This window comes from Conger conger, chromosome 4 (assembly GCF_963514075.1).
Source record: "Conger conger chromosome 4, fConCon1.1, whole genome shotgun sequence".
In the NCBI taxonomy this organism is placed as follows: Eukaryota; Metazoa; Chordata; class Actinopteri; order Anguilliformes; family Congridae; genus Conger; species Conger conger.
In genome coordinates, this window is record NC_083763.1 from 52,692,117 (window position 1) to 52,717,547 (window position 25,431).

General features: G+C 46.4%; 1 protein-coding gene across 1 annotated transcript in view; it reads left to right on the top strand.

Moving 5' to 3' along the window:
- Positions 1–25,431, top strand: part of lama1 (laminin, alpha 1) — a 64,858-nt gene that overhangs the window by 29,129 nt on the left and 10,298 nt on the right. The window contains exons 16-44 of the mRNA XM_061238737.1: positions 35–145; positions 886–1,013; positions 1,557–1,643; positions 3,347–3,558; positions 4,820–4,926; positions 5,584–5,764; positions 6,372–6,508; positions 6,756–6,983; positions 7,694–7,837; positions 9,648–9,827; positions 11,193–11,378; positions 11,787–11,914; positions 12,192–12,312; positions 12,879–13,016; positions 13,210–13,331; positions 14,021–14,107; positions 14,448–14,641; positions 15,379–15,521; positions 15,986–16,084; positions 16,238–16,349; positions 16,780–16,933; positions 17,689–17,899; positions 18,292–18,408; positions 18,802–18,965; positions 19,779–19,917; positions 20,272–20,374; positions 20,759–20,875; positions 20,981–21,163; positions 21,863–22,017. Of these exons, the coding sequence (XP_061094721.1) occupies positions 35–145; positions 886–1,013; positions 1,557–1,643; positions 3,347–3,558; positions 4,820–4,926; positions 5,584–5,764; positions 6,372–6,508; positions 6,756–6,983; positions 7,694–7,837; positions 9,648–9,827; positions 11,193–11,378; positions 11,787–11,914; positions 12,192–12,312; positions 12,879–13,016; positions 13,210–13,331; positions 14,021–14,107; positions 14,448–14,641; positions 15,379–15,521; positions 15,986–16,084; positions 16,238–16,349; positions 16,780–16,933; positions 17,689–17,899; positions 18,292–18,408; positions 18,802–18,965; positions 19,779–19,917; positions 20,272–20,374; positions 20,759–20,875; positions 20,981–21,163; positions 21,863–22,017 (4,188 nt within the window). The remainder of the gene's footprint in view (positions 1–34; positions 146–885; positions 1,014–1,556; positions 1,644–3,346; positions 3,559–4,819; positions 4,927–5,583; positions 5,765–6,371; positions 6,509–6,755; positions 6,984–7,693; positions 7,838–9,647; positions 9,828–11,192; positions 11,379–11,786; positions 11,915–12,191; positions 12,313–12,878; positions 13,017–13,209; positions 13,332–14,020; positions 14,108–14,447; positions 14,642–15,378; positions 15,522–15,985; positions 16,085–16,237; positions 16,350–16,779; positions 16,934–17,688; positions 17,900–18,291; positions 18,409–18,801; positions 18,966–19,778; positions 19,918–20,271; positions 20,375–20,758; positions 20,876–20,980; positions 21,164–21,862; positions 22,018–25,431) is intronic.

Consider the following 25,431-nt stretch of genomic DNA (forward strand, 5'->3'; position numbering starts at 1 on the left):
TATCCATCCGACTAATGCCTCTTTCCATCTCCAGTACTGCACCTCTGGATTTTATCGCGTTGACGGGATTCTGTTCGGCGGGAACTGTCTCCAGTGTGAATGCAATGACCACGCCTCCGAGTGCGACACCAATGGAGTCTGCCGGGTTAGTTTGTGCACTGCCTGTGCTTTAGTATGTGCCGTCGAACGAACTGTGAAATCTTGTTTGGTTTTACTTTCAGCTGTGTCAAATGAGGAAACAGCCCTCCAACTGTTTATCTTCCTCTAGCAATTTTTTGTTTAGTCTTTTGAAGCTGTTTAAACTTCGCTCAAGGAGAAGCTAACAGCGGACCCCAAGGGCACTTCCTGGATGAAATTCTGTTGATTCCAAACACACTGCCTATCAAGTCTGTTCAAACAGTCTTCCTGCTGTTATCCTTATTTACTAATAATGTGACAAAGAAACCTTGACTAATGTGCCGGTCTGTGCCGAACGATAAACACTATGAACACCATGTGTCCATGTTTCCTGACTATATTTCAAGCCACGCTCACGGCTACCCAAACGAATGGTGTAATACATTATCAGTCTATTCCAAGAACCAAGAAGTAAATGCAACTTTACTTCGAAACTGCAAGTTGTAGTGATTGTAGACACTGAATTAGTATTACTACTGTTAACGCATTTTCACTTTTCCTCAAACGTACATACAAAAGGCATAGTAGGTAAAGTGTATTGTTTTGCCGTAAGAGAGACACATATTGTCCTTTACTTCTTAAGTGCGTCTCCAGGATATATAAATTAATGTCTCCAGTTTTATCTTCACAAGTTGCCATGGTAGGTGTGCTGTAAGGCCAAAACATGTGAGGTGCTTACCCACTGCTACTGTGGTAAATCTTCTGCAGGACTGTACGCACAACACCACCGGGGCTCACTGTGACCAATGTCTGCCCGGTTTCTATGGCGACCCCACTGAGGGCACACCAGAGGACTGCCAGCGATGTGCCTGCCCACTGACTGTGGAGTCTAACAAGTGAGTCTCCCAGCCAAGGATGAGGCCACCCTCTCCTGACTGTCTGAATTCCATTCCAATCAAAATCCAGTAGCAACAGTGAAGAGGCTAGGTTTTGAAACTGCTGGTAGTTGGTTGACCTGTTAGACCAGCTCTATACTCTATCTCTACTCACCATGGTTTGAACAGCTCGAGCTATGTTTTGAAACAGCTGGTAGCTGGTATTTCAAGCGGTCATAGCTGGATTTTACACCTGGGTAACCACTTCTTATTCAATGAACCTTTATGAATTGTGAAGAAGCAAAAAAAACTACAGCTTGAAAATTGAGCCTGACAAGCTGGTCAAGCGGGTCTAGCTGGGTATGAGCTGGTCGACCAGCGTGGCGAAGCTGGTCTGAACTGCTCAGCCAGGTACCAGCTGTTTCAAAACCTTGCTTGAGCTGTTTTTTTTCAGCAGGGATGGCATTGAACGATGAAGGAATTATGATGTCCATAATCAGAGAATAAAGCGGGTGTGATGGATTGCGTGCGCGGCCTTGCTTATGATGTTTGCCGTGCCTCCAGTTTCAGCCCCACCTGCCATCTGAACGGCCCAGGAGAAGTGATATGCGACCAGTGCCAGCGAGGATACACGGGCGCCTGGTGTGACAGGTGATCAAACCGCCAGAGAAGAACCAGACACCAATACTAATGCACACACATGCAGGGGCACACACACACACACTCACTCACACACACATACACTCACACGCACACACACACACTCACACACGCACACACACACGCGCGCACATACACACACATACACGCACACACACACACACGCACACACACACATACACACTCACACATGCACACACACGCACATCCACACACATACACACACATATACACACACACTCACACACGCACACACACTCACACACACACACACATACACACTCACACATGCACGCACACGCACATCCACACACATACACACACATATACACACACACTCACACACACACACATACACGCACATACACACGCATACACACACACACGCACATACACACACATACACACACGCACATACACACACACTCACACACGCACACACACACACATACACACACGCACACACACACACACACACACACATACACACACATACACACACACACACTCACACACACACATACACACACACACATACATACACACACATATACACACGCACACACACACACATACACACCGCACACGCTCACATATACACACACACACACATGCACAGACACACAGATGCAAAGACACACACAAACATGCACAGACACACACACACACGCACTCACACACAATTCTTTATTTAGAATTTACATTTGCAAAATACATTACAAGGGCCCAAGTATATTTAAGTTGCATTCTAATGTCCTTCACTTGAGTAGGAGAAAGTATACCAGTAGTGATCTAGCAGACAATATTCAGAATAAGCATTTGCATCTCAATTGCACCAGCAAGAAACATTATACGTGTTTACATTAACAGCGACTGCCTAAAATGGAGGAGCAATATTTTGCTAGTCGCTTTGCTCTCCATTTAGCCAGCCTGACCCTAAACATGTAGACATGGCCTAAACTTCCGTATATAAAAACTAGGAGCCAACACTTATAATCTAGTTCAGTTAGGGTTTGTAGTAATGGCTGGTACTTTTATTGTTTTGTTACACATGCACACAGACACACCTACACCCACACACACACATAAACACACACCAGGGGAACAATGTATTAAAAGCCACAACTTACAGAAAGAAAATGCTAAGCTTAGCAATATGCTGCTTGACAGAATTGTCCAATAGGTGTAACTGGATCTGTGTTCTTGGAGTTCTACTGGGTGATAAAAGTACAGATCTTCCCTGGGGGTGCAGGCAATGATTCAGTTTGTGGGGAGACAGCAAGAGACTCAGACTTAACTCAGGAAACTAGCCAGAATATCTATTCTCCCTGGTTCCAAACAGTACTCAACTTGTAGATTGGTTATTTCCCAGATTAGAAGTGATTGTACAGGATGTATTGGCATCTATGAGTCATTATCTTGATTCCTTTCTGAGGTGCACTGCAAAAATGTGTATTTTTAAAGTGCTTTAGTCTTGATTTTCTCTCAAGTACAAAATATTAGCTTCTTTTAAATTGTTTGCTCAACAAGTTTCTAGAAATTTCTCATCCAACTGGCAAATCTTAAAATGAGTCAATAGGTCTCATCTCATTAACAATATTATTGTCTTATTTAGCAAACACGTAATAGGATTTAAGTCTGTTGAGATTTTGTAGTGTGTGAAATTTGACACCTTTCTCTGCCTTGTTGTAAAGGTGTGCTAACGGGTATTACGGAGACCCCACGATAGCCGGGCGGGGCTGTGATGTGTGCCAGTGCAACAGTAACGTGGACCCCCAGGAGCCAGGCCACTGCGACGAGAGGACCGGGGAGTGCCTGAAGTGTGTGCGGCACACGGCCGGCCGCCACTGCGAGAGGTGCCGGGACGGCTACTTCGGCGACGCCATCGTCGCCAAGGACTGCCAGGGTAAGAGCCAACCCCCTCCACCGTGCCCCCCCCCATTTCGGGGCCGCGGGGGGGGGGGGGGTTCTCCGCCTAAACGCCGTCGCGTACGGTCCGGCGACTTCGCCCTTTCGCCGTCTCGCTTAACGGATACTTCGCATACCTCCGGGATTAGCTCAGGCCGATTAGCTCAGCCGACGAATGGGGGCTCGCGCGTTGACGAGGGGGCCAGATTAAATCTCAACTTTGACCCCGCGGCCTCCCCTTACCGCGGGCCGCCGACCTTGCCCAAACGCGGGGTTCAGGTTCGGGTCGCGCCGACATACCGAGTAAATGCGCGTTCGCTGACTTGGCTTTCTCGCAGGTCAAAGATATGATTTAATCCTTGCCCCGATAGGAGAAGAATGGGTATTAACTCAGAGGGAAGCTAATGCACTCTTTCCCCCAGTCCCGTGACCCTCGTTAATCCCTCTTACCCTCGAGTGTTAATTTGCCCGGGACTCCTGCATTCCTGCTCCTTTTCGCGCGACCCCCTTCCTAAAGGAACCCACAATGAGAGGGGCTTACCCGTCTGTGAATGGCGTACCCTAATCTCAGTGCGCAGGAATGTGCGCGCTATCTCGGGTGACGACGGCGCTCGAAAGCAGAAGGGGAACCGCTTTATCAGCCACCGTCCCAGGCTGACATGCAAATGAGGGGAACTATCGCTAGGCCCGCTTTGGTGTGCAGAAAGTGTGAGTCAAAGCTGGTAGTGCTTAAATTTTGGCTGTTTATATAAAAGGGATTACAGCGACATCTTGTGGAGACTGACAAAAAAAACGCTTCCATTCCTGGTCCGCTTTCTTGTTGTTTTCCATAACTGTTCTACACACACTGAATGAAAATCATAAAAAGGTTTTGATGGATTGGATGATAATGCATTGAGTCACGAAGTGCACTGTAGAATTTATTTTCTCCTCGTGAGCACGTTGTGGCGAAGAAAAACCTTATCAATCATCATTTGAGAGAACTGCTGCTGTCGACTGACCAATGATAGTTATTCCAAAATTGATATATATTTTTAAATTCATCCACTGAAAAGTGACAAAAGCCAAACTCTGATGCTTGACCTGCCAATTCCTTTGCTCTGCCAGTTTTGTTCATTGTGATATCTGTCCCAGCGCCATAATTTTCCTGACTCATAGCCAGTGCGTGACTCACCAGATGTACCTGAGGGTCTACTCGCTTTCCGAAGCTTTAATAAAAATACATCTGTGTGTTCTGTCTGTCTTCTGTCCGTCTGTAGCTTGCGGTTGCCATGGGAACGGTTCCTACTCCGCGATCTGTAACGTGACGACAGGGCGTTGCGACTGCAAACCCAATGTGGTGGGGGAAAAATGTGATCGCTGTCAGGTAAGTCGTGCTTGCGCATTTGGGCCGACGGATCAGGTCAGGACCGGAGGCAAAGATCTTCATAATTTGTTTCCTGGGTGGGGAAAATGAGTTGTATGTGTGGCTCAGAAAAGGAGTGAGGGGGTGCAAATGCTCAAGTCCAGATGTCCGAGCATGGCTGTTGTCAAGACCAGTCGGACGGTCTGTCATTTTCTTGCTTGTTTCATTAGTATTTTGGCCCCTAATGTGCATTTGGTATTTAATTTGGTTGTAATTAAATAATTGTGTGACTGGCTGAGCTACACCACAATGATACCCAATCTGTGTTTTTGTTGATTTTCCCCTGGCATGCCTGCCACAGATAAAGTGTGTTATTTCTCTCTAAATGACTGGATTCAATGCCTCGTCTTGGACTGTTTGTAACAGGCGATCGGCTTCCAAGTTCAGTAATGTCTCTCGGGTGTTGGAAGAGCTCTTCAGCAACCGTTGGCGTTTGCCTACAACCAGTTAACAGTTCTAACAATCAATAACTTGTTCACATGCTCAGGCTAATTGGAATTTGCTACAGCTTCCAGTACATAAAAACGGTCCAAATGTTACTTGTGTGTTAAGATAGCTTACATAAGTTGGCTATTAGTTTTAAGTTTGAACATTTTTGAGCTGTTCTGTGTCCTGAAGGCGGGGTACCACGGTCTCCTGAGTGGGGCAGGGTGCGCGGCGTGTAACTGCAGCCAGGCGGGGTCGCAGTCCACAGAGTGCGACGAGGAGGGAAGGTGTCGCTGCATCCCAGGAGTGACCGGGGATAAGTGCGACCGCTGTCAGCACGGCTACTACGACTTCCAGGACAGCGGCTGCACGGGTGAGACGCAGGCCCCACACTGAGCCTGTCTGAGGCTCCGCTTATGAGAGCCCCGATTTTTATACGGTCGATATATTTTATATGGTCGAGCTGCACCTTCACGCCTGTTCTCTTTTCTGGTTCCTCAGTGGTGGAATGACTTGCCTACCACTGTCAGAACAGTAGTATGCCTCCGTATATGTTCACGCAGACTGAAAACACACCTTTTCAGACTATACCTTAATCCTCCCTGATTTAACCCCCCCAATGTCACTCTTATACACCCTTTTTTAAATAAAAAAACAAAACAAAACTTGCAGTTACGATGACTTTTATAACTACTCTATCTGACTGTTTTGCTATTCATGGATTTGATGCTTTTAGCTTGATGAATGTAAGCTTTGGATTCAAAGCATCTGTTAAATGCTTAAAATGCAAATGTTAATATGGTCTATGTGAGAGCCCCTATAGGCCTTGGAAGTCTGTCTTCACCCAGAGCTCCTATATACACTTCCAGATCAAAGCATAATTTCTCTATGGACAAAATGAATGGGGCTTTCACACAGCTGTCTCTGTCCCAGCTTTTTAATCGGTTTGTGGCTGACGCCTCTTTGCCTGTTTTCACCAGCATGCGAATGCGCCCACACCCACGGCAACTGTGACTCGGAGACAGGAGAGTGTATCTGCCCCTCTCACACCTGGGGGCCCAAGTGTGAGCTCTGTGAGGACGACCACTGGGGCCACAACACAGTTACAGGGTGCAAGGTAACCTGCGCTGTACTCTGTGTGCCTGTGCCAGACGTGTCTTTCAGAGGATATCTACCAGAGGATATCTACATATGTGGTCCAACATAAACTTTAAAATCTGTGACTGTATGTTTTAATACAATGTACAGTCAGTCACCAATTTATTAGGTAGACCTACACTAGCTTGTTTATGCAAATATTTTCTCCGCACTGTTTGTCCCATGTGGGCCGCCGTATTTCTGACTGCCCCCGCTCTCTGCTCCAGCCCTGTGACTGCAGCACGGCCGGCTCCTCCCTGACCCGGTGTGACCTCCTCAGCGGTCAGTGCCAGTGCAGCCCCGGGTTCACCGGCCAGAAGTGCAGCAGCTGCGCCGTGGGCTACAAGGCCTTCCCAGAATGCACTTCCTGCAACTGCAACGCCAACGGCACGCGGGAGGAGTTCTGCGACGAGAAGCTGGGCGTGTGTGGCTGTGAGGACGACTGTGTGTGCAAGGTAACGCTACCTTCATCGGTGTAGCAGGTCCTGGTGTTACCGGTTGCTGGTGTTACTGAAGCTGCTGTTTTGACACTAACTGCCTGGGAAGTTCCAACTGGGTTATGTGTATGCATGTATGCTCAGATTTCTTCAAAACTTTAATGACGTAATTAAAAACTATAAGAACACAAGAATAAGAATGTTGGATCAGTATACTTCAAGTTCCATTTAAACAGTTGAATGTTATATTTGAGTAAATTTTCTGTTATATTATTACCAATGAAATATAATATTATTGTATTACACATACTATATGTAGGCCTATATAATAGTTTTCTTAATTCTGAAGCACAGCTGCAACTTGCATTTCTGGCGTTTGTTAAAGAAAGGTTTTGTTTCTGTGTATTTATGAAAATTAATTTGCACAAATGTGTTTGCTCATTATATGTGTGGGTCCGATGAAGCCAAGAGATTTGCTTGGAGAGAACGTGCTGGTACACACATCCCTTGGAAAATGACCAGGATGGAAAAATTATCCTCCTCCATTACCATTGCCGGGGTGATGTGAGGTTGTGCCAGTGGGTTGTGGTTGTGTAATTGTGATTGCTTGTAGTCATAATTACTATGTTGTCCGTCGCTGACGCTGTTTGGCTGCTGTAGCCGGACCGTTCGGCGCTTCAGTGCATTAGCGTTTTTTGATGACCGCGTTGTGGCTGTCTGGTTGTCAGGACAACGTGGGAGGACCTGGCTGTGACGAGTGCAAGGTGGGGACGTTCGGCCTGGCCTCACACAACCCGGCAGGGTGCAGCCCCTGTTTCTGTTTCGGGGTGTCAACGGACTGCGAGGAGCTGGGAGGCCTGGTCAGAGCTGAAGTGAGTAGACCAAATGTGTAGTGTACATAAGCCATAAGCCAACCCTGCTGTAAGATCCAGCTATGCCATCTTGACCAGCTTGAAAATTGAGCAGGTCAAGCTGGTTATAAGCTGAGTATGAGCTGGTCGACCAGCATGGTCAAGCTGGTCATAAAGCTCGTCTAACTGGGTCTGAGCTGGTCTACCAGCTAGTGCTGGTAGCATGTCTGACCTTGTTTGAAAACACAGCTTGAGCTGGTCAAACCATGTCAAGCTGGGAGCTGGTCTGAACTGGCCAACCCTCTAAAGCTTGTCAAGCATGGAGCTGGTCTGAACTGGTGAACCAGCTACCAGCTGTTTCAAAACCTAGCTTGAGCTGTTTTTTCAGCAGGAAAACTACACTACAGATCTGGGCCAACTATGTAATTGTTTTGGATTCAAATACTTTTCTGTGCTTGATTGATCTTGCCTGGTTTAATTGAGCCAACCAAGAGGACGGGAAGGCTTGTTTTGCACTTTCTGAGAGTATTTCATCAGTTCCAATACACCAGACAAGCTCAGTAAATCATAGAAAAGTACTTGAATCCGAAACAATTACAAAATTGACCCAGGTCTGGTTCACATTCCACCCATTAAACAATTAAAAAAACGGAACTCATTTCAAAACAAAAAATGCATTTATTAAATGGAACCTCCACTGGAAAAACATAAACTCAAAAGGCTGATAATGGCACAATAATTGTTTAATTGTTTGTTTATGTGCATTTAAAAAATGACTTGGATAAATGACAAAACAATGACTCAGTACATTACTAATGCGTCATAACTGAACAAAAACTGTAACTTCACTGCGCTTATTCATCCTGGCCTTGTGGATGTGACTCTATTGCAACCAAACCGAGTGCTGAGGGCTGAGACAGATGGCTCTGACAAAGTAGCAGACCACCTCTCATGGAGTTAGGACGTATTAATGCAGACTACAAATCAACTGGTAATCTGTCTTCGTGGATGACGCAGCGCAGTTCAATATGTTTTGGAAGTTATGAGGAGGTACGGTGTGTTAATAGCACTCAGTCCGATCGAGCGGAAGAAGATGACTCTTGGGCCTCACATAATGCATGGCACCGGCTAATGGCCACTTTGAGAGTTATAGCAGAGGGCATTATGGGAAGGAAGTGAACTGAGCGAGGCTATATTTGGATCTGTAAATAGAGTGTACTTTTAAAAACTGCATGATGGCCCTGCCGATTGATCATCTTCATTAGTGGGTTAGAGTGGTCTGTGGTTTGAAATGAGAACAGTGGTACACTTTGCATAAAATCTAATTGAATCTAATTTCTCTGTTCTGCCCTTTGCAAGCACTCTGAGAAAATGTCTGTTATGAAGGTTTCTGTACAGACGCACACACAGACACACACACAAGACATCTTAAGACATGTTCAAAAATGTAACAGTGGTTGTTTTATTATTTGCCAACACAACACTGTCATGACATTATGACAAATGATTCAAATTATACAAGTTAGTTCCAACCTTTTAGAACATGAACTCTTGATATTGCCTGAAAGACATTCCAAGGAGTGCCATTTCTCACGATAAGTCACTCCTAACTTAGCAAATCAATCATCTATGTTTAGTTTGGTTGAGTCACACGTTCTGTTAAATAATTTAATTTATAAATGTGTTTGTAAAACTGTTCTATAATTGCAAGATTAACCTCAAAGTCATGCCTTACCATTTTTGCATTGTTCGATTATATGGCAGAAGAGCTGGGTGAAAAATTGGACAGGTGGTCAGGTGACGTGACTCTGTGTGTGCCCCTTGTTCCCAGATCACAATGGGTGCGGAACTGGAGCCCCTACGAGTGGTCAGTCAGAGCAACCTGACCGGCACGCTGGAAGGTGTCTTCCTGCATGACTCTGATGTTCTGCTGGACGTCAGCCTGGTGCAGAGCTCCACACTAACCGGGCCTTACTACTGGAGACTGCCTTCCAGATTCCAGGGCAACAAGGTAACACCGACTGACCTCTGCTAGAGGGAGGGAGAGGCTATGAATCACAGATAAACTGTGATGAAGCAAGCCCCCTTTCTATTTATTAATCTATGAACCTTAAAAACAACTCCTTAATGTGAGTGATTCATTTGTCACAAATTGTTCTTCTTAAAAAACATTCAAACATGAACATTTTCAGCTTTGATTTGACACAGGTTACTGAGAAACATCCGTGGTTGAATAGAGGATAAAAATTTCTTCATTGGCACGAAAACCTTATCTTAATTCAAATGGGACAGGGGTCATCAACCATAGATAGAACTACCAGAACGGCCAAATTTGTTCTCCTATACAACATTAATGCTATTTCAACTTGATAATTAGTAACAAAATGCTGCTATTCAAAAAGCATTCACATTGCTTGTATGTTCACCTCTAAAACATAAAAACACATTAATTCACTTCAGCATCCGTCTATGAAGGTAATTCTGGCGTTCTGCTATAGTTCAGCGCAAATGAACAAAAGAAATATAATTTCTATGAGAGCAATGCGATACTGTCTAATGATACGGTATCTCTGGAGCGAGACTGAGCCGTATTAGTATTCTGTTTCCATCAGAACGGCAGACACGGCTGAATTAAAAATGCAATGGCTCAATCTCAGGTCTGCCAGGAGCCCATTTATCGCTCACCAGACAAATGCAGAATAGAGCTGTGCTGTCTGTAACCATGCCAGACTACAGCAGTGATGTCTGCTTCCCCGTGCAGTCCCATCTCCCTACAGTACTCCCTCGCTGTCTGTAGCCATCCTAGATTTCTGTGATCAACCAACGTATCTTCTTCCTTTCTTGGGGCTGGAACAGGTACTCTGTGGGAAGAATGTTGTCTTGGGGAATCTGTGATCGTGGCAAAGATTTGCTTGTGCTTATGGTTCATGATAGGTTGATTAATGTGTCACACTTTTTAATGAGGTATATGAATTGCCATTAACTAATGTAGTTGTTAACATGAATTAATTAACATACAAATGTCTTAATTTAGGATGAAAATAACTTTTCATTGGTTAATGTATTTGTTAACTATGAACTATAGTAATTTCATGAATATTTATACATAAGATGAACTTATAATTAGATATAAAATTAAATAATGTAGTTTTTCCACATTAATTCATTATGTACAAATACATAAACAAAGTTGTATAGATTGACTTCTGAGTAGTTAGATAACAGCTACATTAGTTAATGTCATTCATGTAACCGTATTGTAAAGTGTTACTGATGTATGTCTTTAGTCAGTTTGGCAGTTGAGGAATCTGCGTCTGTGCTGCGACGTGGCAGGGTTGTTGAATATTTTTGTGTTGTTTATTTTTTTTCTGGACAGCTGCTGTCGTACGGGGGCAAGCTGAGGTACACGGTCGTGTTCTTTGCTCTGGACGGTTCCGGTCTGGTCAATTTCGAGCCTCAGGTGCTCATCAGAGGGGGTCATCAGAGAAAGCTGGTGATCTACCTGGACATGCCTACTCCAGAAAACGGGGCGAAGACCAGCCAGGAGGTCCCACTGATCGAGGTGAGGGTCCAGGCTAACTTCATTACCGTTTACATCAGCTTTGGTGTCAAACCAGAGTGAAACTTACCTTTTTTTGTTTGTAAAAGGTACTTATTTTGACCCAAAAGAACAATATTGTATCTTTCGGGCTACATTTGGGAAATTTGTTCCTTATAGAACAAAAATGGACCTCCACTGTACCCTTATGTCTGAGTGTACATAAGAAATGTGGAACTGCCTTATAGAAGTGTGGGAGGAGAACTGAGTTCATTTACATGGAACTGGTCCAGTCTCTCACCTTCTTTCACCGTTTGAATGAAAATTCAAAAGATCACCTTCAGCCAGAATAGAGCAATCTCACAATGATTATGGATCACTGCTGAAACGATGTTCTGCCGTGCGCTGATTTGAATCCATTAATTTCGACAGCACAAGTGGAAGTATTTCAATTCCGTGTCGGACCAAGCCGTCAGTCACTCGGACTTCATGTCCGTGCTGAGTAACGTGGAGTACGTGATCGTCAAGGCCTCGTACGGGAGTGGGATGCAGCAGAGCAGGTGAGCTCTCGCCCTGCGTCCTTTACTTTTTATGTTTGCTGTGTTACTTTACTGATCACTATGGGGGCAGGGTGGGGTACTGTTCTGTGAGGTATGGACTCTGTAGGCAGCCTGTAGCCCAGTGGCTAAGGTGCATGGCTGGTACTTGGTAGTTCAAATCCCTTAAACCAACCATGCTCAATGGGGGATTGTCCCCTGCTTCGTGTATTCAGCTGTAAGTTGGTTTGGATAAAAAGATATAACTGTAATGTAATGAGTGGTTGGGGTTCTGCCGCAGGATCTCCAACATCTCATTGGACACGGCGGTGGAGGCGGAGGAGGGGCCGGTGGGTGCGGAGCAGGCTCGGTTCATCGAGACGTGCGAGTGCCCCTCAGGATACGCGGGCCTGTCCTGCCAGGTGAGTGCCACAGGCTAAAATGTCCTCCTACAACACCGCTGAAAGTTACACAACAGTAGAAGTGACGTTCAATAAAAATAAATCATACCCTTTTAAATATATGGGGCAGCCTATAGCCTAGCAGCTAAGGTACATGACTGGGACCCAGAAAGGTTGGTGGTTCAAGCCCTCGGTGTAGCCACGATAAGATCTGTGCAGCTGTTGGGCTCTTGAGCTAGGCCCTTAACCCCACATTGCTCCTGGGGGATTGTCCCCTGCTTAATCTAATCAACTGTAAATCGCTTTGGATTACAGCATGAACTAAATAATTGTATTGTAAGATTTTAAGATTTTTGTCATCCAAGACAATTGTATTATGTTAAAAAATGCTAATACCTTTTTCTGAAGAGGACATAGTGAGAGAACCACAAAAACCACAAGGAAGACACAAGCAGCTTAAACGTTTTAAAGAGCTCTGTGGATGTAATTAGTCTCTTTGCCTGTTGAGCTCAGCTTGCTGGGGGACTAATTGCCGCTATCTCTTTTCCATGTGCCCTTTGTCGCTCTCCCTATGGTAACATTTCTAGGAGTGCGCCCCTGGTTATCACAGAAAGCCAATGTCAGAGCTGAATCTCAGAATCCCACGCCCCCTCATCCAGCCCTGTGTGCCCTGCCAATGCAACAACCACAGCCAGTCCTGCGACCTGGACACTGGGGAATGCCAGGTACCTCGCCTATGCACCAACCTCAACCACAACTCAGCCTCTTAAACCAATCGCCTATGCACCAGCCTCAACCACAACTATTCAGTTACAGCTACATTAGCCTCACCATCATGCTTACACACCTTTCTCAACGGCAAGCCTGCTATGTCTGTAACAAGCTCGTTCTTCATTTCTAACCTTTCTCTTCTACAAGGGCTGCCAACACAACACAGCAGGGTATCACTGCAACCTGTGCACCCCGGGGTATTATGGGATAGTGGAGGGGTCTATCAGCGACTGCTCCCTCTGTGCCTGTCCTCACGGCAACAAAAAGAGGTATGTGCGTGTCTCACTGTGTTTTTGTGCTTGTGTGCGTAAGCTTTTTGGCTCTGTGTGCATGGCAGGTCTCCAGCAGAGGGCAGCGTAGTGCAGGGGATCAAAGTCCATGTTGGAAAAGTCAACAAGCAAGATGTTTGTACTGTATACACTGATATGAGTTACCATTCCATTATGATCCCATGAATGCTCTGTTTTAGATAATGGTAGATTTACAGGAGGGGGATGAACAACATTGTTTAATAATCCATGTGAAATGTGTATGTTTACATTGGTTAACCACGCTGGGGCCTGTTCCACAAAGCAGGATTACTGAGTTAGCCAGATAACTGCACAAAATAAAAATGTGGAACAGCTATTTTTACTTAAGTTCATGTTCTAGATTTGGGTGGAGTCCGGGTTTTATTAATGCAGGTATGTGGCTGACTCGGTAATCCTGCTATGTGGAACATACCTCTGGCCTATAAGTCCGAATATAAATCAAGCAAACATAACAATGCAACAACCAAAACATAGCAAATCCAATGGACTGGTAATTCCTCATGCTTTACTCAGCTAATCTGACTAAAGTGAAGTACAAGTTCATTAGCGGTAGCTCTGAATGGAGAAAATATTTCCCGGTGTTTTCTTTTGAAACATATTCAAACACGAAGTACTGAGGATGCGGGTTTTCCTCTTTTCTTCCGCAGCTTCAGTCCCTCTTGTGTCCTCGAGGGCAGAGACGACTACCGCTGCGATGCCTGCCAGCCTGGCTACGAGGGACAGCATTGTGAGAGGTAGGAGCTCACACAGCGGGAAGTACACACCGCCTTCTGCAGCTCCCCCGAGCAGCAGCCGCACGAATCATGAAAGAGACGCCATCTTCATTGTTTCCGTCTGCTACTTAACCCTGCACCCACAGATTGATAAAATTACCTCATCTGTCACTTCAAAGCCAAACGAAAATCCGGCGACGCCATTTCATCCAGTCACGAATTGACAGGCTCGGACGGACTGCGAAACGGAGTCCGCTTGACATTTAGGATCCGGCACGAGTAATTATTTCGCGCTCGGGAAAGGAGCGGAAGTTTGCGGTGTATTAGATGTTGATCCCCCTCCGCCTCCCCTTCGTTGCAGGTGTTCGGTGGGTTACTATGGAAACCCCACGGAGCCCGACGGCCGGTGCCAGCCGTGCCGGTGCAGTCCGGCCGGGTCTGTGCACCCCCGCTGCGACACCCTGACGGGACGGTGCGAGTGCAAGCCGGGCGTGCGCGGTCACCTGTGCGAGGACTGCGAGGAGAGGCATGTCCTGTCCGGAGACCAGTGCGTCTGTGAGTACCCTACACATTCACACACATCGCTTGTGCCCATCGCAAAGATGCAGAGGTGGAAAAGACCACGGGTCACAATGTAAAAAGTCTTCCATCTTCCATTTTCCAGTTTTTCTTCCATCAATAAACTCAGCTGATTTAATTATGATAATAGTTTGTTATTTCACTGACACGCTCTTACAGTTTATTAAACAAAGCAGGGGACAAACCCTCCTGGAGCTATGCAGGGTTAAGGGCCTTGCTCAAGGGCCCAACAGCTGTGTGGATCTTATCTCATCCCAGCTTGAACCACTAACCTTCCAGGTCCCAGTCATGTACCTTCGCCACTACAGGCTGATTTCGTGAATTTGTTCTACCTCTTGAGTGAATAATGAACAAATCCAGATGATTGTAACAAAAAACCAGGGAGGATTTTTATTTTCTGAACCTGGATTTTCCACCGCAAAGATGTCAGCCTTGGCCCTGTTTGCATTTCTGTTAAGGGTACTTTATCAAGTCAAATAACCCAGTTGGTCAAAGAAATGTGCTAAAATAAATCACTTTTGGACTCTTCAGCCTAGCCAGAAGTCTATTTCTAAATTCATTGGCCATTTTAAATGGGCAGGTCATTTGTGCCTGTAAATTAATCTCCCATCAGTATTTTTGCAACCAAAGTGCTTTTTAGTTGATGTGGTATGTTATTCGCGTATAGAAAATCATGATGTCTGATAACTGAAGAGCTACTTGTTTCTTTTCAGCCTGCAATAACGACTGCACTGGGGTGCTGTTGGACAGTCTGGATGGTTTGGAGAAGTCGGTCGAGTCCTTCAACTTTACAGGGATCATTCTAGCCCCTTACAGTCTGCTGCTGTCCCTGGAGAACGACACCCAGGAGGTCAAGGTAAACCAGCCTTCATGGCAACACAGCAAACAACAGCCTCTTATCCCGTTTTTAGATTAGCTATTTACTCTGCTAGGTGCTTTTATTGAAGAAATTGAAGAGGTAAAGTGCTCTTAGTCTGCTTTCCTGGATTAAAATTCACAGTCGCCTCCTCCAGAGTCCTGCCCTATAGGCCGCGCTGAAAAGTGCTCATTCCTCCCGAACGCAATTTTATTTCACATCGATCATCTCTCAGTCTGCGTCCTCTCGGCGGTCAAGGTTGAAACCGCGATGGCCTGAATTATTCAGGATGTCAAGAGAGATTGCATTTTAAAAGGCATTCCCGCAACAGGCCGCGTGAAAGAAAGAGTCAGATTCGTCTCGGTGATCACAGGGTACCTGCGGCGTTGTGTGCCTCTTTTCTCCACCCCGTGTGAAAAAGTATTGCCTGAATTCATCAGTCACTGGCCGTTTCTCTCTCTCAGGCTTTGTTGTCCCCGGAGATGAGCCCCAGCTATTTGTTGAGCGCAGCGGAGAAGCAGTTGGAAAATGTTTCCAAAGACATCGATCTCCTGCAACAAAAGGTACTGACAAACGGTGGCTTATCGCCGTGATATTTTAGCCACGCTTTTCACCCTTATGTAAGGTAATCCTTAATCTCGCCACCCTTTGATGAAAGGTTTGAGGACTGTGTAACAGAAGATCTATTTCCATCTTTCCCTTTCTTATCCTATCAGACAACCCAAACATATGGAGTTGCTGAAGATTTGTCCGAGTCCACAGAGCAGAAGCTCACACGGGGAAAACTTCTACTAGAATTCATTGCCAAGGTCCAGGCAGCCACACAAGGTACAGCATATGTGGTTCCAGTTCTTGTTTTTTCCCGTTTCTGTCCAGTTTTCTTCACACTAATATATTTTTGGTACAGTATGTGACATATTGTAGGTAGAATTTGTTGGGCACAACAGTTTGGTTTCTGCACAATAGACAAATGATACGGTCAATGTGAAGTTAATATGAAATAATGATTTGATAGCATGAAAATGAGAATGGACATAGCCCAGGTGGCCCAGCTCTGGTGTTATATGAATGTGCTATTGCCTGGCGCTGACGGACACCCATATAAGGAAACATCAATCTATTTTGCATTCCTCAACCATTGATCAACATAATGCCAGAAATTCCAGAAAAAATATGCCAGGAATGTATGCATGTTTGAAGTGCATTCTGTTCGGAAGAATCTCTGGTTAAAAAAAACGCCCATGTTTGTCCATGTTAGCCCTGGAGGAGGCGTCCAACAGCCTGAATGAAACTCTGGAAGGCGAGCTGGTGGGGAACAGCACCCAGCTGGTGGACCAGGTGCTGCACCTACTGGAGACCATGCGGGGCATGGATCTCTCGTACTGGACTGCCACAGCCTCTGACGAACTGAGGTCAGTCTAGGCCCAGATCCTGCATGATCCTCCTGGATGACAGGGTGACATGTAACTAGGGTGACCAGATGCTGGAGAACTGTGTACATAATGCATTGAGAATGTACAGCAATGGTAAATACAGTCAGAAAACCCACTGAAACTTGGTGCGACTGAAATACGGAATGAATAGAGATTTTTACTTAGACTAAGTCGGGGTGTGTAAAAAGGGACTGGATTATGGGCTGTCCCAGGAAAATTGGATGTCCAGACACCCTACATGGAACGGACAGCCAAGTGAAACAGTGGGATGTTTATACGAACAGCATTTAGCCCAGTTCTACAGACCACCTTTGTATAATTTTAATTGTCTTAATATGCTTGAAAACTCAGGTATCAGCTTTACTTGTCTTATTTTTGGTTGATTTTGGATACGTGTGAACCATATTCTTGTAATAATTATGATTAATTACTTTCTTCCTAATAAACATGCATATATTATTATAAATAATATTACCCATATCCAGGATGAACATACTGGTTATACATACAGACAGTGAGGTGTTTGCAAAGATATTTGAAAGTAGTTAATAATTTGAGATAATAAGCAATGGATAGCCCCAGGAATGGTTGGCCTCAATGTGGGCCTTAAAAGACCTCAAGTGCTCCCCAGGTTGTGCTTGGCATGGGACCTCAAACCCACAGCATTCTGAAGCTCGTTCCATAATGGCCCCGTACTCACAGCTCTCTGAAATGTGTCCCTGCGCCTGGTGCAGTGCTGCATCGTCCATCTTACAGCAGGCACTGAAGGACTTCCACAAGCCCCATCAGGCTACCAGAGATCAGGCTGAGACCGTAAGCAACGTGCTATCGGATAAGTCCCTCCGGCTGCAGGAGGCCCAAGCCCTTCTGGCCACCGCCAATACCAACAACAACCGTACCACACAGCTGCTGCAGATGGCCTCTGACTACCTTAAAGACTTCCACGTAAGTATCCACACTCCACCACCCTACTTATTCGCCGCTTGTCATGCGATCAGTCTCAACTTCGATACTTTAGGATTATACATTTCTAACTGACATTTTTTGACAAAAATTAGTTAGTGTCATAAATATGTTGTTGATAGGGCAATTTGGTCGGAGTTTGATATTGTACATTCAGAGTACTTTTCGGGTGTAATTCTGACCTATGAGGAACTGCCCTGCATTTATGTTGTGTGGGGTATGAAAGCTTGAAGGATTTTTACTTTCTGAACCTGGAGGTTCCACCTCCACCTCCATGACTTGAAGCTCAATATCTCAACACTACCTGGAAACGCAGATATAGTCTTATAATTCCAAGGTCACAACGTGGCTGATCTTGTTGTTCTGGGCCTTAGGACCAGAGGGGGAACGTGAGCTATCTGAGCCAGGAGGCAACAGCTGACCTGGACGAAGCTCAGGACATCCTGGGTGATGCTGTCAACATGGTGGAGGATTTGGTGAACGTCACTTCTGTAAGCCAAATCATGTCCTTTCTCATAATGTGAATAGGAACAGTCTAAGTATTAAGACTTTATACTGAGACTGCTGTTTTCAGGGGATAAATACATATAAGCACACAGGCTCTCAGATTCATACATAGACATTTGTTACATAACTAAAATGTGAGTTGGCAGCCACACATTATAAAGGCCAGTTCACAGCGTCGCTATGACTGGTGACGTGCCATGGATGTTGCTGTTCACAAACATTCAGCAATTTCAGTCGACCGACACTGTCACTGGACTATAACCTGGCAGTAAGGCATACACGAAATCCAAAAATAGTTGGATAATCCACCTCCAGTGTGAATTAAAGCGTTTTTTGCGCAGTGTGGCTTCTGTAACACCCCCTCCCCGCCCCTGCAGCAGTTGGAAGGTGCCCGGGACGAGCTGGAGATGTGGAATCCGGCTCTGAGGAAGCAGGTGGACACCCTGGTGATGCAGATGAAGATGAAGGATGTTCTGGAGCTGGTGTACAGTGCAGAGGACCATGCTGAGGAGCTGAGCATAGAGGCCCGGTCTCTGGAGAGGTACTGCTCTGCTCACGCCTTCCCATCCAGACACCTACATTAATCTCTATATCAGTGGCCCTCACTCCTGCTCCTGGAGAGCTGCAGGGTGTGCTGGTTTTTGTTTTCACCTTAATATCAGCAACCGATTCAGACCCAAGAAACCAGGTGAGCTGAGTTAACTCTGAGTAACTGCTTTAATTGATCAGTTAAGTGCTGAGTAACAACAAAAACCAGCACACCCTGCTGCTCTCCAGGACTATGATTCAAGACGGCTGGTCTATATGGAGCCCACATTCTTAACGCTTGACAAATTGCTTATTTAATATTGATTGATATTGCAAGAAGGTCCAACCAGGCCTTTCTGTGTGGAGATTGCATGTTCTCGGTTCACATGGGTGTCCTCTGGGTACTCCAGTTTACCCCCAGAGTCCAAAGACATGCAGTTTAGTTTTATTGGTCTAAATTGGCCCTAGGTATGAGTGTGTGAGTGAATGGTGTGTGCTTCCTGTGATAGATTGGCAACTTGTCTAGGGTGTATTCCTGCCTTTTTCCCAATGCATGCAGGGACAGGCTCTGTGTGACCCTGACCAGTTATTTAATAATATTGGATGGATGGATATTGATGATATTCTAAAAACCTTCCTAGTGTTTTTTTTTTCTTCTCATGAGAAATAACCACCTGTGGTTAATATTTCATGACAAAGCTTATGGAGTAAGATTAATGTTGTAGCTCATCATTTGAACAGGAACAGGAAGATTTTTACCTCTGCGTTTACTGTAGAAATGTTACTCATGAAGTTAAAATGAACGGGTTAATGTTTTCCCCTGCAGCTCTCTCTCGGACGTGCGGAACATCTCTCTGAACGCCACCAGCGCCGTACACGCCAACTCTAACATTCAATCTGACATCCAGGAGGCAGAGAGCAGGGCACAGGCCGCCATTGCCTTAGCCACAGCTGCATTCAACCTGGTGAGCCAGCACAGCATTCTGCCAGTGTTACAGAGCTTGGCCACACAGTGCTGATATACAAAATCAAAGTTTATAATGGTTATAGTTAAACAGCCTGTTTCATTACAAAACCTGAAATAAGGTAAGGGTAGAATGTGGGTTGGGGTTTATGTAATATGTCTATATTTATAAAACATAATGTAAAAGTATTTTCTCATTAGTATCTTGCGGTTATTGTCAATCTTCAAACATTCAATAGAAATATCAGATAAGACACACATATGTGTAATGGCTTTGTGTATGTTGTCTATCCGGACTGAGCGTTGTTTTCTGGATTAGACGTACTGGCATGTAACATCTCTCTCGTCTCTGTAGACGGTGGCGGCAGGCAGTTCTGTCAGCGACCTGGGTATTCGGGTTCTGCGGCAAAGCACTGAGATCCTGGAGGAGGGTGTTATTCTAAGCAATAACACTGTTGGTGAGTAACACATATGCACACACATACAGTATGTACACACACATACACACAGAATGTCACTGTACTGTATAACACTGCACCAGAACACAGGAAATCATCAGCAAGGACACTGCCACTGCCAAGCACACATTTCCTGTCCTACATTTACAAACATATATAGCAGGGCTGCCCAGCCTTGTTCCTGAAGATCTACCATCCTGTAGGTTTTCATTTCAACTTTAATTCTGTTTAATCTGAGCCTACTAATTAGCAGCTAAACAAGATCTCTAGCTGTTGAATGAGGTGTGCTTTGTTAGGGTTGGAGTGAAAACCTATAGGATGATATTGAATATCATGGCACTTGTGTGAATACATGTAAGGCACTGAAGACTTCCCTCTGTGCAGGCCTCATGGCGAATATGAGCGCAGCTAAAGAGCAGCTGAACTCCACCAGAGGGAGCTTCTCCAACATCAGTAGGCGCTTTGCAGAGACCTCAGCTGTCCTCCGGAACATGCCCAACGGTGAGCACCACCCCTGGCTTTCCAATCCACCCACAGCCCTGCCCCCTCATGAGAGCCCAATGTCCAAGCAACTGTCACTGGCCCTAAACTATGTGTGACCCCCAGGCACCAGAGAGAAGGTCCTGGAGGCTAAGGAGCGGGTAGCCGCGGTCAACGTATCCGTCCAATCGGCCCTGAGGCGGCTGGAGGACGTCAGTCAGAAGCTGGAGGAGACGTCTTTAGCCGTGGAGCGGGCGAACGCCAGCGTGAAGAGTGCCAACGAGTTGGTCAGCGCTTCGGAGGAGACAAGTAAGCAGTCTGATCCATGTTGTAAAATCTGGCTGTGCCAGCTTGACCAGCTTGAAAATTGAGTTGGTCAAACAGGTCATAAGCTGGTATAGCTAAGTATGAGCTGGTCAGCCAGCATGGGGTTGGCAGCGTGTCTGAGCTGGTAGCTGGTCAACCAGTTGTTTCAAAACATAGCCTGAGCTGGTCAGACCATGTAAATCTGAGAGCTGGTCTGAACTGGTCAGCCTGCTACCAGCTGTCTCAAAAACCTAGCTTGAGCAGTTTATTTTCAGCTGGGTTTCTTGCTCTCTGGTTTCTGCAGGCAACAGACCAACACTGGCGTATACTGAGGACCCGTCTCTACTCTTTAACATCCCCTGATCATTTGGACTGTTTTCATAGTATTTGTTATTAAATGTTCATTTGCTTTGCTGACAATTTTAGTGACTAGTGACATTGTTACAGGATGAAACGGTGTTTTATTGTTTGTCCTAGTCTGTTAGCACTTTCATTTCCTGCCTTTAAAACATGCAGCGGCCTTTGTGTGCTGTCTGCTAGACAAATGAAGCAATAACAGCACAGCCAGGTGTCTGGGGACTCCTCTGCGGCCCAACCAGTGGGTCTGCAGCTGAGTAAACGCACAGAATCATCCAGAATCCCTGCCCGATGCTCCACGGCAGCATTCCCAGACTGCTTCACCCCGCACGTCTTTTCTCCCAGCGAACGCGGCGGAGTCAAAGCTGCGGGAAGCGGAGACGCGGGCCGAGGGCCTCTTCGACCGTCTCAAGCCCCTGAAGACCCTGGGAGACCACCTGAGTAGGAACCTCTCCGAGATCCGGGAACTGATCAAGCAGGCCCGCAAGCAGGCCGCCTCGGTAAGCACTCTCAGTCGCCTGCCCTCCTGGTGACCTACATCTTAGAGCAGTTATCTTCATTACTGGTCCTGGTGAGCTAGAGGGTCTGTTGTTCTTGTTTTTTTTTTTGGCTTAATATCAGAAACCAATTCAGACCCAAGAAACCAGTGGAGGTGGGTTACGTGTGTCATCAAGTACTTTCATTGGTCAATAAAGAGTAACAATGAAAGCCAGCACACCCTGCGGCTCTCCAGGAGAAGGAGTGAAGACCACTGTATTAGACTGTATAGAAAGTGGCATTTATACCCAAACATGAACAAACAGCTTATGAACACGGTTTTCATGTTTTCATTTTTACATTTTACATTTTAGTCATTTGGCAGGCGCTTTTAATCCAAAGCGACTTACAAGTGCATAGGTTCTGCCATAAGTCAAAGCATCATATCCAGAACTAGCAAAATACACATGAAATGCTGTTCTAAACATAGTCGTGCAACCATCATAAGTGCATTTTTTATTTTTTTTATTTTTTTTTGGGGGGGGGGTTAGACAAGGATAGGGATATCAGAAAGGAGGGGCAGGGGAAATCAGGAGGGAGGACTAAGGTAGAGTTTGAAAAGGTGGGTTTTGAGTCTGCCTCGAAATAGGGGGAGGGATTCTGCTGTTCTGACAGTGGTAGGCAAGTCATTCCACCACTGAGGCACCGGAACGGAAAACAGGCGTGAACGTGCAGCTCGACCGCCAGGTGCACGTAGAGAGCGACCAGAGCTGGCAGACCGGAGTGGTCTAGCTGGGGAGTAGGGAGTGATCAAGGATTGTATGTAAGGTGGGGCAGTCCCCTTAGCAGCCTGAAATGCCAACACTAGGGCCTTGAAACGGATGCGTGCGGCAATAGGAAGCCAGTGGAGGCCAATGAGAAGCGGGGTGACATGAGCCGACCTGGGCTGACTGGTGATCAGGCGGGCTGCAGCATTCTGGACCAGCTGGAGGGGCTTGATGGCACACGCTGGGAGACCGGCTAGGAGGGAGTTGCAGTAATCCAGGCGGGAAATGACGAGCGCCTGGACTAGGAGCTGGGTGGCTTTCTCAGTCAGGAGATGACGGATACGGCGTATATTATACAGAAAGAACCTGCAGGTTCTGGCAGTGGAGGATACTTGTGGAGCCAGGGTGAGGCAGTTATCAAGAGTCACCCCAAGATTCTTTGCCGGATGGGTGGAGGAAGCTACAAAGTCCTCAACAGTCAATGAGAGGTCGATTGACGGAGAGGACTTAGCAGGGATGTAGAGAAGCTCAGTTTTGGCAAGGTTGAGCTTCAGGTGGTGGGAAGTCATCCACGCAGAGATATCAGCCAAGCAGGCAGAGATCCGTGTGGTGACTTGGGTGTCGGGGGGGAAGGAAATAAAGAGTTGGGTGTCATCAGCATAAGAATGATAAGAAAAGCCATGGGAAGAGATAACAGAACCAAGAGACATGGTGTATAGCGAGAAGAGGAGAGGCCCAAGAACTGAGCCCTGTGGGACTCCAGTTCGTAGGGGGTGAGGGTCGGAGACTGAGCCCCTCCAAGTCACCTGGTAGGAGCGACCAGAGAGGTAGGAGGAAAACCAAGCGAGTGCAGACCCTGTGACACCCATCCCAGACAGCGATGAGAGCAGAATCTCATGGTTGACTGTATCGAAGGCGGCCGACAGGTCGAGGAAGATGAGGACAGAGGAGAGGGATTTGGCTTTGGCAGAGTGGAGTGCCTCAGTGACCGCGAGCAGGGCGGTCTCAGTGGAGTGGCCACTCTTGAAGCCAGACTGTTTGGGGTCATGGAGATTGTTCTGGAGAAGATAAGTGGACAGTTGGGAGCAGACCGCCCGTTCCAGAGGTTTAGCAAGAAAGGGAAGAAGAGAGACAGGCCGGTAGTTGTTCAGGGCAGAGGGGTCAAGAGTAGGTTTTTTGAGCAGGGGAGTGACTCTGGCCCTCTTCAGGGAAGAGGGCATGGTGCCGGAAGAGAGGGAGGTGTTGATTAGAGAGGAGAGAAAAGGGAGAATGTCATTGGATATAGATTGTAGGAGGGGAGAGGGGATGGGGTCAAGAGGACAGGTGGTTGGGTGGTGGGATGTAAGGAGTTTCAGTGTGTCGGCGTCAGAGAGGGGAGAAAAGGAGGTTAGGGAGTTGGGGAGGGTTGGAGGGTCAGCAGGGGTGGAGGGTTGGGAGAAGGAATTGCGAATAGCATCAACCTTCTTTTCAAAGAAGGAGACAAAGTCATCAGGTGTGAGTGATGAGGGGGGTGGGGGGGAGGGGGGGCCAGAAGAGAGGAGAAAGTTGAAAACAGTTTGCGGGGATTAGAGGCGGCCGCGTTAATTTTGAGGGTGGAGGAAGACAGGTGACAGTGGATGGTGGGAGAGATGGATGGGTGTTAGAGGAGAGTGGAAGAGAGAAAGAGATGAAGGAGTGGTCAGATATATGGAGTGGTGTTACAGAGAGGTTGGTTGTTGTGCAGCTCCTTGTGAAGATGAGGTCAAGAAGGTTGCCTGCTTTGTGGGTGGGAGGGGAAAGAGTGAGGGTAAGGTCAAAAGAAGAAAGGAGGGAGAGAAAGGTGGACTGGGTGGACTCTGAGTTGAGGTTGAAGTCACCCAGGAGGATCAGGGGGGTGTCATTGACTGGTGAGGAGCTGAGGAGGATGTCCATCTCATCCAAGAAGTTCCCCAGAGGACCCGGGGGGCAATAAACAACAATAATAAACAGTTTGCACGGCAAAGTAACAGAAACCGCATGAAATTCAAAAGAGGAGAAGGAGAGGGATGAGGAGAAGACACTAGATCTCCATGAGGATGAGATTAGGAGACCTGTGCCACCTCCTCTGCCAGAGGTTCTGGGTGTGTGGGAAAAAGAGAAGGCAGAGGAAAGGGCAGCCGGGGTGGCTGTGTTCTCTGGTGAGAGCCACGTTTCAGTTAATGCAAGAAAGTCAAGGTTGAGGTGGGAGGCATAGGCAGATATGAAGTCTGCTTTCTGGACGGCGGACTGGCAGTTCCAGAGGCCACCAGCCACACAGAGATCAATACCAGCCAATCTGGGAGGGAAGATGAGGTTAGAGATATTCTGCCCATGTTGGCGGGAGGCGAACCTCCTACCTGACTGGGACCTGGGGAGAGGAGAGAGGACAGGGATGGGAAGGAAACACATGGAGGGAACTAGGGAGAACAAGAGACTTTGCCACTTTGTCAAGGCTTTGTCAAGGCTTTCATTGACAAAGTGGGCTGGACACAGATAGTATGTCATTCCTCTAGTTTGTAAAATGTAACTATTCCTGAGGGAAGCTTGCTGGAGGGTTACAGCAGAATTTTTCAAACAGAATTTCAGCCCAATAAAATCCATTAGTTTTTTTTGGCATAAGAGTATGACATTTTTTCTTGCTTTTGTAAGCTGTTACTTGCCATACGAGATGCT